An 18,223-nucleotide genomic window follows, 5' to 3' on the forward strand; every position below is an offset into this window, starting at 1 on the left:
GTACCACCTCACACCAGTCAGAATAGTCACCATAAAAAAAGTCTGTAAGTAGTGAATGCTGGAGAGGGTGTGGAGGAAACACTGTTGATGGGAATGTAAATTGGTACAGCTACTATGGAAAGCTATATGGAAACTCCTTAAAAAAATAAAACTAGAGCTGCCATATGATCCAGGAATCCCACTGCTGGGAATATATCTGGAGAAAACTTTAATTGAAAAGATGCATGCATACTAGTGTTCATAAAAGACCTATTTACAGTAGGTAAGACATGGCAGAAACCTAAATGTCTGTCAACAGAGGAATGGATAAAGAAGAGGTAGGATATATATATAATGAAATATTAAGAGCTGGAATATTAATGGAATATTGCTCCAAAAATAGAATGATACAATGCCATTTGCAGCAACATGGATGGACTTAGAGATTATCTTCAGTTCAGTTCAGTCACTCAGTCGTGTCCGACTCTTTGTGACCCCATGGACTGCAGCACGCCAGGCCTCCCTGTCCATCATCAACTCTCAGAGTTTACTCAAACTCATGTCCATAGAGTCGGTGATGCCATCCAACCATCTCATCCTCTGTCATCCCCTTCTCCCACCTTTGATCTATCCCAGCACCAGTATCTTTTCAAATGAGTTAGTTCTTCACATCAGGTGGCCAAAGTATTGGAGTTTCAGCTTCAGCATCAGTCCTTCCAATGAACACCCAGGACTGATCTCCTTTAGGATGGACTGGTTGGATCTCCTTGCAGTCCAAGGGACTCTCAAGAGTCTTCTCCAACACCACAGTGCAAAAGCATCAATTCTTCAGCACTCAGCTTTCTTTATAGTCCACCTCTCACATCCATACATGACTACTGGAAAACTGTAGACTTGACTAGATGGACCTTTGTTGACAAAGTAATGTCTCTGCTTTTTAATAATATGCTGTCTAGGTTGGTGATAGCTTTTCCAGGAAGCAAGTGTCTTTTAATTTCATGGCTGCAGTCACCATCTGCAGTGATTTTGGAGCCCCCCAAAATAAAGTCAGCCACTGTTTCCATTGTTTCCCCATTTGCCATGAACTATTGGGACCAGATGCCATGATCTTAGTTTTCTGAATGTTGAGTTTTAAGCCAACTTTTTCACTTTCCTCTTTCACTTTCATCAAGAGCCTCTTTAGTTCTTCTTCAGTTTCTGCCATAAGAGTGGTGTCATCTGCATATCTGAGGTTATTGATATTTCTCCCAGCAATCTTGATTCTGGGTTGTGCTTCCTCCAGCCCAGCATTTCTCATGAAGTACTCTGCATATAAGTTAAATAAACAGGGTGACCATATACAGCCTTGATGTACTCCTTTCCCGATTTGGAACCAGATATTGTTCCATGTCCAGTTCTAATTATTGCTTCCTTCTACAGAGCCAGGTCAGGTGGTCTGGTATTCCCATCTCTTGAAGAATTTTCCACAATTTGTCATGATCCTCACACTCAAAGGCTTTGGCATAGTCAATAAAGCAGAAATAGATGCGTTTCTGGAACTCTCTTGCTTTTTTGATGATCCAGTGGATGTTGGCAATTTGATCCCTGGTTCCTCTGCCTTTTCTAAATCCAGCTTGAACATTTGGAAGTTCATGGTTCACGTACTGTTGAAGTCTGGTTTGGAAAATTTTGAGCATTACTTTACTAGCGTGTGAGATGAGTTCAATTGTGCGGTAGTTTGAACATTCTTTGGGATTGCCTTTCTTTGGGATTGGAATGAAAATTGACCTTTTCCAGTCCTGTGGCCACTGCTGAGTTTTCCCATTTTGCTGGCATATTGAGTGCAGCACTTTCACAGCATCATCTTTTAGTATTTGAAATAGCTCAACTGGAATTCAATCACCTCCACTAGCTTTGTAGTGATGCTTCCTAAGGCCCACTTGACTTCACATTCCAGGATGTTTGGCTCTAGGTGAGTGATCATGCCTTCGTGATTATCTGGGTCATGAAGGTTTTTTTTGTGTAGTTCTTCTGTGTATTCTTGCCACCTCTTCTTAATATCTTCTGCTTCTGTTAGGTCCATACCTTTTCTCTCCTTTATTGTGCCCATCTTTGCATGAAATGTTCCCTTGGTATCTGATTTTCTTGAAGAGATCTCTCAGTTCAGTTCAGTTCAGTCGCTCAGTCATGTCCGACTCTTTGCAACCCCATGAATCGCAGCATGCCAGGCCTCTCTGTCCATCACCAACTCCCGGAGTTTATTCAAACCCATGTCTATCGAATCAGTGATGCAATCTAGCCATCTCATCCTCTGTCATCCCCTTCTCCTCCTGCTCCCAATCCCTCCCAGCATCAGGGTCTCTTCCAGTGAGTCAACTCTTCTCATGAGGTGGCCAAAGTATTGGAGTTTCAGCTTCAGCATCAGTCCTTCCAATGAACACCCAGGACTGATCTCCCTAAGGATGGACTGGTTGGATCTCCTTGCAGTCCAAGGGACTCTCAAGAGTCTTCTCCAACACCATAGTTCAAAAGCATCAATTTTTTGGCACTCAGCTTTCTTTATAGTTCAACTCTTACATCCATACATGATCACTGGGAAAACCATAGCCTTGACCAGACGGACCTTTGTTGACAAAGTAGTGTCTCTGCTTTCTAATATGCTGTCTAGGTTGGTCATAACTTTCCTTCCAAGGAGTAAGCATCTTTTAATTTCATGGCTGCAATCACCATCTGCAGTGATTTTGGAGCCCCCAAAAATGAAGTCTGACACTGTTTCCACTGTCTCCCCATCTATTTCCCATGAAGTAATGGGACCAGATGCCATGATCTTAGTTTTCTGACTGTTAAACTTTAAGCCAGCTTTTTCACTCTCCTCTTTTACTTTCATCAAGAGGAGACTAGAGAAGAGATCTCTAATCTTTCCTATTCTGTTGTTTTCCTCTATTTCTTTGCACTGATCACTGAGGAAGGCTCTTATCTCTCCTTGTTATTCTTGGAAACTCTGCATTCAAATGGGTATATCTGTTTTTTTTTCCTTTGCCTTTAGCTTCTCTTCTATTCACAGCTATTTGTAAGGCCTCCTCAGACAACCATTTGGTCTTTTTGCATTTCTTTTCCTTGGGGATGGTCTTGATCCCTGCCTCCTGTACAATGTCAGGAACCTCTGTCCATAGTTCTTCAGGCACTCTGTCTGTCAGATCTAATCCCTTGAATCTATTTCTCACTTCCACTGTATAATCGTAAGGGATTTGATTTAGTTTATACCTGAGTGGTGTAGTGATTTTCCCTACTTTCTTTAATTTAAGTCTGAATTTGGCAATAAGGAGTTCATGATCTGAGCCACAGTCAGCTCCGGGTCTTGTTTTTGCTGACTGTATAGAGCTTCTCCATCTTTGGCTGCAAAGAATATAATCAATCTGATATTGGTACTGTCATACTGTGCTATTTATCTTGGATTATCATATCAGAGGTAATCACATCAGAGATTATCATACTGAGTAAATCTGAAGGAAAAAGACAAATACCATATGATATCACTTATATGTGGAATCTAAAATATGATACAAATGAACTTATTTACAAAACAGAAACAGACTCACAGACATAGAAAACAAACTTATGGTTATCAAAGGGGAAAGGGGGAAAGAGAGGAATAAACTAGGAGTTTGGGATTAGCAGATACAAACCACTATATAAAATAGGTAAACAACAAGGCCCTATTGTGTAGCACAGGGAACTGTATCAATATCCTGTAATTAACCATAGCGTAAAAGAATTTGAAAAAGAATATATATATGTGTGTGTATATATGTGTATATATTTATACATGTATGTGTGTATAACTGAATCACTGTGCTATATACCAGAAACTAGCACATTGTAAGTCACCTACCCTTCAACTTTAAAAAAAAGAAGATCTTCTGGGTATTTTACAATTTTTAAACAAGACTGGGTTTTATTTTATTAAGTGATTTTTGAGGTGATGTTACATTTTTTGCCTGTTGATGTTATTAACACGTTTGAAAACATTACTCCATCTTGCATTCTTGGGATAAACTTAGTGTATTGTGTTAATCTTTAAACTAATACTTCGCATTAGTTTCTTAGGATTTATTTAAGACTTTTGCATTTGTTGTTTTAACTTCCATTTTTTACCCTCAGATTTCGATGCTAAAATCATACTTACAGTTCTTAAAAATAACCAGGATGCTCTCCACCTTCTCTGTTCTTGGGTACAGGAGTAAAGTATCTAACCGAAATAATTCCCACCCTACTTCCTCTTTCCCATCCCCTGTCCTTTCTCCCCAACCTGACATAACATTATTTATGTTTATCTCTTTCATACTATATATTTGGAGATAGCTCTCAATTTGGTTACTAGTAGTTATCACTCTGAAATTCTAATGTATTAACAGTAGAATATAGGTACTAAAGAGAAGATGGACTTTTTGTTATCCTTTTAACTTATCCTGAAATTGTCCTTGTGAACTATGAAACAAAGTTACCTATCTTGTAGTTAAATCTGAGGCCATATAGTATACACTTCTTACTTTATCTTTTATTTTGATTTAATTATAATAATCTGTTTCTTTGCTTTTTTCTTGCAAGTCACATTTGCTTAGAATACTTTTTAATGCACTTTGAGCTCTTGCTCTGCAAACGTTGGCATTTTTTAAATGCCTGTTGCATTTGAGTATAGTATTCATTTGCTTAGCTCGGAATTTACTGTGCTTTGCATGAGACATTTACCCCTTGAGGGCTAAAACAGTCTGTTACCCAGGAGGGAAAATTCATTCTGTTTTCAGCTTCATATCTAAAAATAAATTTCATATCTTCTGTGTTTCTTTGTTGCTCAAAAATGTGTTGGTAACTATTCAAAACCTCATTGGCTATCCTTTCCCACAGCCTTCTATTTGTCTCAGAGTGAACCTAAAACAGAATTATTCCAGTCACATCAGAACTATATTGAGTGTTTGGAGCATATCATATGCTTTTTTTTTTTTTAAACAGAAATACAGAGTTCAGGATTTGGTACTTGGTCTGCTATTAACAGAGTTTTCTTTGCAAGGATATAGAATTCTTAGTTAGAATATAGTATATAGGCCATTGGACTTATTATTCCACTACTCTTGTTAATTTTTAAAATATTCATCTTCTATAGCAGAGATAATTTATATTTTATAGCTGTTTAGAATCATGTTGCCCTTTTGAATTTCTCTACTTTTTCTTGTTTCACCACAAATTAAGTGACTTGAAAAATTAAAATCTATGTGTTTGCAGTTTCATAGTTGTTCATAAAGGATTTCATCGTGGACCGTCTTGGTATCCTGTCATATGTGATAGGTTTAGTATTAGTAAAATTGCTTTCTTTCATGTGTTATTTGGGATAGAGTGATTTCTATGTGCAAGTACAAGTTTAAATTTGCCTATCTCTCCTTCTCCCCTTGTACTAGTGGTCAAGTTCATCTCGGGCACAGCTGTAGGTGCGTGTCTATTTGCCATTCTTTTTTTTTTTTTTTAAGTTTTTATTGGAATATAGTTGATATAAAATGTTCTGTTAGTTTCTGATGTACAACAAAGTAAATCAAATAAGCATATACATGTTTGTTGTTCAGTTGCTAAGTCATGTCTGACTCTTTGCTACCCCATTAAGTGTAGCCCACCAGGCTCCTCTGTCCTTCACTAAATTTCAGAGTTTGCTCAAAACGTATACATATAACCACTCCTTTTTAGAGTGTTTTCCCATATAGATCACTACAGAATGTTGAGAAGAGTTCCCTGTGTTATACCGTAGGTCCTTATTAGTTGTTCTGTCATTCTTGAGGGGCAGGACATTGAAGGCCTATACTGTATTCTGAGCTCTGCCTTTGGGGTAGAACTGAAAATGTTAAAACATACTCCAGTGGGTACTTTCTTTTTATTAGCCTTAGTGATGAAAAAGAATCCTAGTGAGGAAAAGAATGTTCAGTCATGTAATTTATACTTTTTACCTTTACAACGTACCTTTCATCTTTTTTTTATCCTTGTGTTGTATCCTGTGTGTGTGTGCTCAGTCACTAGGTCGTGTCCAACTCTGTGTGACACCATAGACTATAGCCCGCCAGGCTCCTCTGTCCACGGGCTTTTCCAGGCAAGGATACTAGAGTGGGTTGCCATTTCCTCGTCCAGGTGGTCTTCCCATCCCAGGGCTTGAACCTGCATCTCCTGTGTCTTCTGTGTCTCCTGCTTTGGCAGGCGGATTCTTTATCACTGAGCCACCTGGGAAGCATATAGGGCAACATAAATCTGCACGTATTTTAATGTTGCTAAAAAACCAGACTTCTGTCCTTCCCTTTAGTGCACATCCATATTGTCATATCCGTGCATGCTTGAAGTATGTCATAAAATTGGGGAAAATGAAGAGGCCAATACTTGAAATATTACTTATATTCCCAAATCTTCATTTTGTTTCTGTCTCCCCCAAAATGCCAATCTGATAATATTAATAACAAACAATTATTGAGCTCTTACTGTCTGCCATGAACTGTCTTAAGTGCTCTTGATACATTAATTCACTTGGTCCTTACATATATTAATCCTACAAAGTGGGTTGTATTCCCATTTTACAGATGAGAAAAGAGGCATAGGAGATTAAATACCTCTGAAGTCATACAGCTATTGAGTGGCAGAGGTGGAATCTAAATTCAGGCTGTCTGATTGTGTAACCGCAGCTCTCAGCTGTCCTGCTCTATTGATGCCTCCCTCCTGCTGACAGATGTTCATGGAGCTCTTCAGGGTTTCTCACGTCCTTGGGAGACAGTCCACCTCTTCAGCTCCTTCCTTTTCGTTTCAGGTCACAGTTTACATTTCCAGAACACTGCATTCTTTCTCTTCTCTGTCTTTCTCCCTCTTCTTTTCTTCTTTCTTGCTCTTCTCTTTATATTTTTTGGTGTTTCTCATTTTCCACACTAGCTCATGTCAAGGCCTTCACACAAGCTCTTCTCTCTCCTGGGAGATTCTTATTCTACTTCTGTACCCCTTTTATTGTTTGTCCTTTCGTGTCTGAGCAGCTTTACCAGGCTTTAAAGTTCTTCCTGTTTTCTTTCGTTGGCTTTTGCCCCACTGAGCTCTGTGAGGCCCTTTTATCTCATTGGTTCTTTAGTGACCAAGAGAACTTAGAAGTACTTGAGTGCATGACTGTTTGCCAAACTTACTACAAGAAGATGTTTGTATCTTTTCCCCTAGGTGTACAGAATTGCCTCTTGGTGTCCAGAAAGGACTTGGAAACAGTCCCCCCATGGATACCAAAATCTGGTGCTCAGGTCCCTTAAATAACGTGGCATGGTATTTGCATATAACTTACACATGTGCCTGCTTGTGCATGTCAAGTTGCCTCAGTCGTGTCCAGCTCTTTGCGACCCCATAGCTTGTAGCCCACTAGGGGCGCCTCTGTTCATGGGGTCATCCCGGCAAGAATACTGGAGTGGGTTGCCATTTCCTACCCCAGGGGTCTTCCTGACCCAGGGCTTGAACCCAGGTCTTCTACATCTCCTGCATTGGCAGTCAGATTCTTTACCACTAGTGCCACCATGCACTTCCTTCAATATACTTTAAATCACCTCTAGATTACTTATAATACTTAATACAATGTAATGCCATGTAAATAGTTGCTAGTATATGACAAACTCATTTTGTTTCTGGAACTTTCTGAAAAAAAGAAAAAAAATTGTTTTTTAATGTTTTTGATCCACTCACTGTTAGTTGAATCCATGGATATGGAACCTGTGGAAATGGAGGGCAGGCTGCATGCACATATACTCAGTCTATGTGTGTTAAATAAGTAAATGGTTATTACTAGTTGTGATATATATACATTATGTATATTAATACATATACACATTTTTATGTTGAATCTATTAACTTTGGTCAGTTACAGGTCAGTAACAATGACCCGCCAACATTTCTCATTAATTTTTCTGTAGTAAAGATTTTAAACTAGATTTTTGAAGAGAAATTTAAAATCTTCAGTCATACCTTCCAAACTGTGAAATATATTTAAATATATATTTATATATTTAAATATATATTTATATATTTAAAGTTATTTAAAATCAGCACTAAAGAAATAGAGCAGGAATATAGCAGAGGAAAAAAACTGGTAAAATTTACCAGTGTACTATGCTGTGAAGAAACAGAAAAAAAAATTGGAATCAGAAAGATACTTCCCTGATTCAGTTTAGTTCAGTTTAGTCGCTCAGTAGTGTCCGACTCTGCGACCCCATGAACTGCAGCACGCCAGGCCTCCCTGTCCATCACCAACTCCCAGAGTCTACCCAAACCTGTGTCCATTGAGTCGGTGATGCCATCCAACCATCTCATCCTCTGTTGTCCCCTTCTCCTCCTGCCCTCATTCTTTCCTAGCATCAGGGTCTTTTCCAATGAGTCAGCTCTTCGCATCAGGTGGACAAAGTATTGGAGTTTCAGCTTCAAAATCAGTCCTACCAAAGAACACCCAGGACTGATCTCCTTTAGGGTGGACTGGTTGGATCTCCTTGCAGTCCAAGGGACTCTCAAGTGACTATATAAAATGTTTTACTTAATCAGTTTTTATGATGTAGTATTGATAAATATGTTATCTATATGTAGTCATTTGCCATTCACTGAATCATAAAGAGCTTTCTTTGATAGGTTATTAAGAGAACTGAACTGTCAAAAATGGTGCATATGAAAGTTGTTAATATACCGTCATGTACTACATGTAAATTCAGCAGTGAAGATGTGGATGTTTTCCTATATTCTGAAAATAGTTTTAATTATATTGGTGTTGCATTGACCCATAGTTTAGCCAGTAGCCATTTATGTTTTTCTGTTTTCACAGCTACATACTGTCTTTGTCTCTAACGACTATTCTTTATGCTTTATTTGTGGCATTCATTTGCTCAGTTATATCCGACTCTTTGCAACCCCATGGACTGCAGCACTCCAGGCTTCCCTGTCCTTCACCATCTCCTGGAATTTGCTTAAACTTATGTCCGTATCATCCTCTGTCACCCCCTTTTCCTCTTGCCTTCAATCTTTCCCAGCATCAGGGTCTTTTCCAGTGAGTTGGCTCTTCGCATCAGATGGCCAAAGTGTTGGAGCTTCAGCATCAGTCCTTGCAATGAATTCAGAGTTGACTTTCTTTAGGATTGCCTGGTTTGAACTTGCAGTCCAAGGGACTCTCAAGAGTCTTCTCCAGCACCACAGTTCAAAAGCATCAATTCTTTGGAGCTCTGTCTTCTTTATGGTCCATCTCTCCCATCTGGACGTGACTACTGGAAAAACCCTAGCTTTAACTGTACAGACCTTTGTCAGCAAAGTGACGTCTTGGCTTTTTATTTTTTATTTTTTTTATTTTTCGTCTTTGATTTTTAATGCACTGTCTAGGTTGGTGATAGCTTTTCTTCCAAGGAGCAAGCATCTTTTAATTTCATGTCTGCAGTCATCGTCTGCAGTGATTTTGGCACCCAAGAAAATAATGTCTGCCACTGTTTCCATTGTTTCCCCATCTGTTTGCCGTGAAGTGATGGGGCCAGATGCCATGATCTTCGTTTTTTGAATGTTGAGTTTTAAGCCAGCTTTTTCACTCTCCTCTTTCACCTTCATCACAAGGCTCTTTAGTTCCTCTTCACTTCTGCCATGAGGGTGGTGTCATTTGCATATCTGAGGTTACTGATATTTCTCCTGACAACCTTGATTCCAGCTTGTGCTTCATCCACCCTGGCATTTCACATGATGTACTCTGCATATAAATTAAGTAAGCAGAGTGACAGTGTACAGCCTTGACGTACTCCTTTCCCAATTTGGAACCAGCCCGTTGTTTCACATCTGGTTCTAACTATTGCTTCTTGACCTGCATACAGTTTTCAATTTTCTATGTTCTATTTGGCTCAGACACATGAGCATATAGTAAGTAGGCTCTTCAACCCTGATAGAAAGCTTTCTTCCATTAATTCCATCCATTTCAACAACCACATTGCTTATTCCCTGTACAAGCCCTTCATATTCATCTTCCAAATACTAGTTTCTAGTCCTGAGTTTGAGTTCATTTTATTTGTTACTGTATGTTTCTTTTTTTAACCTCCCGTAAAATCTATCTCACATTTCACTTCATTATTTGTGTCTTGATTAATACTTTTTAGTTTTATACTTATCTATTGAAAGAGTATTTGTCCTCAGAAGGATTACAGGCAAAGACAATGTTTTCTGAGTATTATGTATCCCTCCCAAATAATCTGTTTTAAGGTTAAGGTTTTAGATTAAAGTATGTCAGAAAATAAAGAATATGCTGTATTTAAGAACATTTAGGAAAAAAATTGTTCTATAAGCTCCCTTGGTAACCCAGTCTAATAGCAAGTTATTGATACTTATTCTGCATCCATGATATTGCAGTAAATCTAAAGCAAACATAAAACACTTCTTCCTTATATAGTGATGGGGAATAATTGATTTGTCATGTCTTCAGTTGATAATTGATCACCTCAATAGTCCCTTGTGGCTTTTCCCCCATGTATCACCTATTTTTTAAAAAAAGAATAAATCTAATTATATTTTAAACTGATTTTGGACATAAATATGTAAGCAAGTATTCATTCAAATATATCATTACGGGGAAAAAGTTTTACGCCTTTTTTGTGCCCACATAATAAAGGAGAAATGTTACATATGCTCTGTCATCTCTTGCTATGGTTTTTGAAGGTGTCACATAAAAACTTGTGTCTAATTCCAAATTTCAGTGGTCCATAGCAAAGCAGTATTATGACAGGATTTAATAGACTACATGTCCCATGATGCAGGACTAAGGGTTAACTGATTGTCTCAGTAGCATTTTTAATGTGCCATTCTCCAGTTTGTTAGCAATGCAGGAAGGCTAAGGGTTTAGCAAATTGTGTATAAGCAGAAGCCATCCATAATCCAGGTAGAGAAATCACATGTTTAAAAACCATATGAGGTAGTAAGCTTTGTGTAGTAAGGACTCTAAATGACTAGAATCTTGCTAGTCATTTTATGAAGCAGTTTTTTTAAGACTTGTAAAAGCATCTTCCTTGTTCAGAGACCACTGTTTATTTTTTATTTAAAGCCTTTGTAAGCTGATTTGGTTCTTTGGAAAGTACTTTCATTTAACATTTTTAAATGTTGTCATGGTGCTCTTTAGTTTGTATTTGTGTGAAATAATTGTGCTGTAGTTACTGTGCATTACTGTACACTTGATTGGGCTCTTAAATTTCATTTCCTTGGAGAAATCTACATTTGTCTTTGATAAAAAGTCCTTATGTGTGCACTGATTGATTTTTTTTTTTTTTTGGATGCATATAGTGTGACTTTTTTTTGTTTATTTTTGCATATGGGGATATAAGATCTAGCATATTGATTCCTTCCTTTTTGATTGTCATACTTACAAAGTATGTATTTGAGGAGATTGTATATTTGGTACAGGGGAAAACAGATAATAAAATTGAGAAATGTCAAGTATAGTGGATGAGATCAGTTCCCTTTTGAAAGAAAATGACCTTATCTGCTTTGAGAGTGAAAGTCGCTCAGTCCTGTCCAACTCTTTGCAACCCCATGGACTATACGGTCCATGAAATTCTCTAGGCCAGAATCCTGGAGTGGGTAGCCTTTTCCTTCTCCAGGGGATCTTCCCAACCCAGGGATTGAACCCAGGTCTCCCAAATTGCAGGCAGATTCTTTACCAGCTGAGCCACAAGGGAAGCCCCCACTCCTGCTTTAAATGTATAATTGGGAGGACCCAATTTCCAGTGCAGTAACTGGTGTCATTTTTTTGTAATCAGAAAGCTGAAATATAAATGACTGTATTATACTTTGGTTTGAGAAAAACTATTTCCAGAAGAAAGACACACGCTATAGGACTTGGGCATGTAAGGGAATCTGAGAATACACATTGTCCAGAGGTTACGTAGCACTTTCCCAAGGAGAAAGAGTGACTAAACCTGATAGTTGTGAAAAGCAGTCATTAGAGAAACATTTGCTGTGGTTCATTTCTTTTCCCACTTTGCCATCAAAACAGCTTTCTCTAAGATCATTAATGACCTTGGCTCTAAACCCAGTAGGTGCTCATATCTCTCATCTCTGTGCTCTCAGATTTGACACCTTCTTCCTTCCTCTCCCTCTTGATGTTTCCTTGTTTCCATCCAGATCTTTTCCTACACATTTGATACAAGTTTAAAAGCTCGTATTGTACCAAGTTTATAATTTTATATCCTGTTTAACACATTGCATTTTTTTACATGAACAATAATGACCGTTGTATGGATATCCTGTAATCTAAAAACCAGAGAAGATTTCAAAAGACGTGTTCAGTTTAGAAAACTTTTCTGCCATGATATAATACATTAAAATCATTTTGAAACGATATGTAAAGAATTGGAATGGTAGACAAAGTGCTGTGATTTTATCAGTGTAGTTATGATTGAAAGACTAATCATGGGCAATAGGGAATATTGTTAGAAAGAATGGAAGGAAAGCAAGACCTTTGTCAAGTCAGTGGAAGCTTTCTCTCAGGGAAATAACAGCTGTGCCACATGTCTGAAGTCTCTTCCATTGTGATGTTCTGTGACTCTCGAATTAGTGCATGCTGGGAAGTCTGCGTCAACATACTTTCTGAACTACATCAGTTTATTCTGTGATGGCTGTAATTATTATAGATTGTAGTGCACATATATATTAAAAGTTAATTTTAAAATGCCCTGTTTACTACTTTATTAAATTGTCATGTGGCATAGTTTTCCTTCTAGTGAATCTAAATACCTATCTTGTGAAATTATCTAATTTCTGTATTTGTTTATATAAACTACAGAGCCTGTAACAGCTACAGTAAGTGATTTTTATTTGCATTTGAAAGCATGTAATCAGCCCATAGTGATTAATGATAATGAAGCTATATTTTAAAATATGAATTTGAATACCAATACTGAGTTGTGAAAAAAATTCATGTTTAAGTAACAATATATTCGGTTAAGAATAGTCCCTGTAATGGTCTGGTGTTAAATTTCACATCTTTTTCTATTTTTCAGCAGCTTGTAATACTTGATTCTTATGCCTTATGTGAATTCTTGAGTCATTTATTTTTAAAAAATTGTGTCTTATTAGGGAAGTTGAAAAAATTGTTCTACTAGTGTTTCATTTAGTTAAAAATCAGACCACACATTTTATTTACTTAAACCCATCTGTACTTATTTTACCAGCAACATATTTGGTCTGCGGCCTGTGGATTATGCAGACAGTAAAAATATGAAATCGCTGTTGCTGCTGCCGGAGAAGAAGGAATCATCATCAACCAGCCATTGCTCAGTAGTGAGTATGGATGTAGCCTTGGGACATTTATGTGTTTTATTGAAATCTGTTATAAAATGAACAAAATGGCAAAATTTCCAGTCAGTGAACTGCTTTCATTCACCAGTTATTGAGCACTTTCTGTGTAGTAGCTACTGTGATTTCAAAGACATAATCAGAATAAATCAACAAATACTTATTGTTTTCCCCCCTCCATATTTTAGGTAGCATTCATACAGTAATAAATATGACTGATAGAACTCTTATTCTCAAGAAGTATACTTTCTAATGAGAGCTAGGAAAGAAACAGACTGTGAATATATAAACTAATATAAGTAAAATAATTTTGGAAACTTACAAATGAGTTCTTTGAAGAAGACTTTATAGAATGTAATAGACTGGAGGTTGTGGGCTTCCAGAAAGGTACCATTTTACCTGGGTCATCGAGGAGGGCCTTTAAAGAACTGATATTTGGTCTGAAACCTGATGTCAATAGAGCACCCAGGTGAATATCTGGAGGACAAGTGTCCTAGCAGAGGGAACAGCAAGTGTGTAGGTCCCTCAGTGGGTGACCTTGGTGTGTTTGAAGGTTAGAGAGAAAGTCATTATTGCTGGTGACTAGGGCATGTCTCAGAGTAATGGGGAAACCACTGAAAGAATTTAAAGGAAGGAATGGTATAATCTGATTTATGCTTTAGAAAGCTCACTCTGGCAGCTTCTAATCAAAAGACGGGGTGGTGGCAAGAGTGGGGCAGCAGGGAGATTACCTGGACTGTTTCTTGGTAAAGAAGAGAGAGAGACCATGATGACCTGGACTAGGGGAACAGCAGCGGAAGTTGTGAGAAGTAATGAGATTGGTATGTATTTTTGAGTTACTGCCAACAGAACCTTTGAATGGATTATGGGTGAAGTGTGGAGAAAGAGTAGAATTAATATGACTTAGGCTTCACTGTTTTCTCAGATGGTAAAGAATCTACCTGCAATGTGGGAGACCCAGGTTTGATCCCTAGGTCGGGAAGATCCCCTGGAGTAGGAAATGGCAACACCCTCCAGTATTCTTCCATGGACAGAGGAGCCTGGTGGGTTACAGTCCATAGGATTGCAAAGAGTCGAACACCACTGAGCGACTAACACTTCCACTTTTTACTTTAGCAATGGAGTAGATGTGGGTGCCATTTGCTGCCTTGTGGGAAGAATGCCTATTCCTTAGGAACCTATAGTTTAGTGGGGAATATGGATGTAAAAAGAATTATTACACACTGCAGTGAATTTGTAATAGATACCATACAAATATATAGTAGAGTCTTAAAGAAAGAAGCTGATTTTAGGAGGGATCAGAAGAGAAGGTAACATGATGTCTAAGTAAGCCTTTAAAGGTACAAGTTTTAGCAAGATATCTAATACTGTGTTATATTGGCTACAAATAACAGAAAACATTCATTCAAATGCTTAAAGAGTGTATTCTCTTATATAATCTCGATATACGACAGCTCTTGTTATAATTTGCTTAGCAGTTGCAAAGCTTGCACCAAAGATCTAAATTCTTTCTGTTCTTCTGCTTCACCATCTTCAGTGTGGTGGTTATGTCCTCACTATTCTCCCTCCTGGTGATTGTAGAATGATTGCCACAATTCCAGATACAACAGTGTCTAGCTAATGATAAAACCTTTCCCAGAAGCCTTCCAATGGACTCCCTCTTACGTCTTATTGGTCAGAACTGGTCACATAATTGCTTTTGACATACATTGTGGTTGCAGATAGGGTCAATCCTTGAAGAGTGGGTATCTGAACAGAATTAGGACTCTATTAATAGAGTCTAGGAGGAGTGAGGAATGGATTTTCATTGCCCACTGCAATCAGGTACATGAAGCAGAAATAGCAGCCCGGATCTAAGGAACAGCTGCTCAGAGACAAGGAAACATAAAGGGCTTTAGAAATTTGAGAAACTAGAATGTAGTGTGAGAGGATCATGAGGTACATTAAAGAGGAAGTGGAGGTAAAGACCTGGGTTGGGATCAGGGGGTGAAAGACCTTGACTCTCTGTGGAGGAGTGGAGACTTCATTCCCCAGTCACTGAGGCACCCTCAATGTGTCTCAGTGGAACGGGACTCTGGGGGATAGTGAGGGTGGGCTGGGGCTGAAGACTGGTGAGGAGGCTGTTGTGTGTCCATGTGAAATGGAGAGGATTGGAACTACAAGTGATGTTGGGGGGTGGGGGTGTGAAGTGAAGATGAGAGGCTTTAAAGAGAGAGGGGTGATGGACTCAGTGTATCTTAACAACTGCTCAGATGGGGGAAAATGAAATCTAGAAATGTTCAGAGAAGGCTTCTTGTCCAGTAAGGGCAGCAGAGTAGTGATTGACCTGATTGTTTAAGATGAGGAGGTAACTGAAGGTGTTTATAATTTGAGGTGGTCGTTTCTTGGGCTCCAGAATCACTGCAAATGGTGACTGCAGCCATGAAATTAAAAGACACTTACTTCTTGGAAGAAAAACTATGACAAACCTAGACAATGTATTAAAAAGCAGAGACATCACTTTACTGACAAAAGTCCATCTAGTCAAAGCTATAGTTTTTCCAGTAGTCATGTACAGATGTGAATGTTGGACCATAGAGAAGGCTGAGCACCGAAGAATTGATGCTTTTGAAGTGTGGTGCTGGAGAAGACTCTTGAGAGTCTTTGAGACAACAAGGAGAACAAACCAGTCAGTCTACAGTCTGCAGTCCATGGAGTCACCAAGAGTGGGACATGACTGAGCGACTGAACTGAAACTGAAAGGAAATCAACCCTGAATATTCATTGAAAGGACTGAAGCTGAAGCTGCAATACTTTGGCCACCTGATGCAAAGAGCCAACTCGTTGGAAAAGACCCTGATACTGAGAAAGATTGAGGACAAGAGGAGAAGGGAGCAACAGAGGATAAGATAGTTGGGTGGTGTCATCAACACAGTAGACATGAGTTTGTGCAAACTCCAGGAGACCGTGAAGGACAGAGAAGCCTGGCATGCTGCAGCCAGTGCATGGGGTCGCAAAGAGTCAGACATGACTGAGCAGCTGAATAACAGTAGATGCTATCACAGGCTGGTTACCCTTATTCTTTGAAAACTCTTCATCTCCTGCTCCAGGCATCAGCCTTGTGAGTGTGCCCTATCTGTAGACCTGAAAGAGAACCTAGAAATCAGCAGTTTAATTTCCTTGTTTTATAAATGAGAAAACTGATACATAGTGTGATTTGCTCAGGGTTAGCCAACCATCGGAGAAGGCAATGGCAGCCCACTCCAGTACTCTTGCCTGGAAAATCCCATGGACGGAGGAGCCTGGTGGACTGCAGTCCATGGGGTCGCTAAGAGTCGGACATGACTGAGCGACTTAACTTTCGTTTTTCACTTTCCTGCGTTGGAGAAGGAAATGGCAACCCACTCCAGTGTTCTTGCCTGGAGAATCTCAGGGACGGGGGAGCCTGGTGGGCTGCCGTCTCTGGGGCTGCACAGAGTCGGACACAGCTGAAGTGACTTAGCAGCAGCAGCCGACCATAGGAAAAAAAAAAAAAAACGCATTTTTCCCCCCCAATAGATCAATTAGAAGTTGACTGAATTCAGAATATTAAGAAAATTTTAGGTCAGTATTCATTCGGTCCTGCTGTACTTAACTATAAATTGATCCTTACTCTATTCATTTGGACTTGGATTCTGCTGGCAGAACATAATGTAACTGAGTTGTCATTTGCCAATATTTCTTTTATGTAAAAAGCTGAAAAAGGATTATTTTAGTTGTGTCAAAAATAAAGATTAACTGTTAATGGTATTATTGGAATCTGAGCATGGCAATCTTCCTCTTAATTTAGCTGTCCAATTACTCTTGTGTTTTTGTTAAATGTAAGAAACCTGTACTTTCTGCATGTCACATGGACACTACCCGTGAGTGAATATCGTTATTTACTCTCTTAGTGGTAGGTACTTGGCTAAGGAAATGATCATGAATGGTAACAATTCCTTAAGTTGAAAGAGTTGTTTCTTTGTGTATACTCACTAAAGACAAGATCTGGGATCTGCTTCGCCAAACACCATCAGACTTCACTCATCTCTTTCAGCCACACAGGCTGCCTCGCTGTTTCTTGAATCCCCCAGACATGTTCCCGTTTCAGGTCCTTGGTGCTAGCAGTTTTCTCCACCAGGAACAAACGTAGGGAGCCAGATGTACACATGGCATGCTTCCTCACTCCCTCTGGCTCTTGTTGTAGTTTTTTAAACTCTGTTTTTGATAAACTCATTAATTTTGATAAATTCAGAGTAACTAATTTTTCCAAGAAAAAGTTTCATATCAAATTATTCCTTAGATAAGTTTATTTAATGTCAATGTACATAGTATCTAATCTCTCTAAAAACAGAATATTGAACCTTTGGAATATTTTCCAAACAGCTTTTGAATCTCCTGATTCTGAGCCCTCTGCTTACTCAAATCAAATGCCTCCCCACCCCACCTCCTGCCCCAAATCAGACATGTGACTTTGACAGCTCTTTGCTTGATTTTGTTTATTTATTAGCTTTCCTTAATTATGAGAAATTAGTGCCAGTTTCTATTTTTTATTCAAACTTAGAAACTAGATAGAAAAGTGCTTGACCCACTTTGGTGCTTTCCTGAGGTTGATGGAAGTAGTATCATATGCTATATTTACAATTGACATCTTTTCACTTTTTATTTTGTGTAGAGAACTCATTTAGCTGAAATGGAGTTATAAAAATTGAACAGTAATGTGTTCCATTTAGAACTACTTGATGATGCTCATTTGTAAACTGACAAGAATATTTGAAATGCTGTTTTTTAATATGATTAAAATGTAGTAATTGATTGATAAAGTAGACTGAACTATTTTCATGCTATGGAGTGTTTACAGTGTTTAGGTTAAACATGGTTACCTCGTCTTATAACTGAGTGAGTAGGAAAGACAAATGGA

The 18,223-nt window shown here is 38.5% G+C and overlaps 1 protein-coding gene across 2 annotated transcripts in view; it reads left to right on the forward strand.

Annotated features, from left to right (window-relative positions):
• The window catches only part of BARD1 (BRCA1 associated RING domain 1), an 84,291-nt gene that overhangs the window by 48,897 nt on the left and 17,171 nt on the right, over positions 1 to 18,223 (forward strand). For both annotated transcript variants that reach the window (XM_043910134.1, XM_043910135.1), the window contains one exon: positions 13,182 to 13,290. In XM_043910134.1, coding sequence (XP_043766069.1) covers positions 13,182 to 13,290 — 109 coding nt within the window. The remainder of the gene's footprint in view (positions 1 to 13,181; positions 13,291 to 18,223) is intronic.

Source organism: Cervus elaphus, chromosome 8 (assembly GCF_910594005.1).
Source record: "Cervus elaphus chromosome 8, mCerEla1.1, whole genome shotgun sequence".
Taxonomy (NCBI): domain Eukaryota; kingdom Metazoa; phylum Chordata; class Mammalia; order Artiodactyla; family Cervidae; genus Cervus; species Cervus elaphus.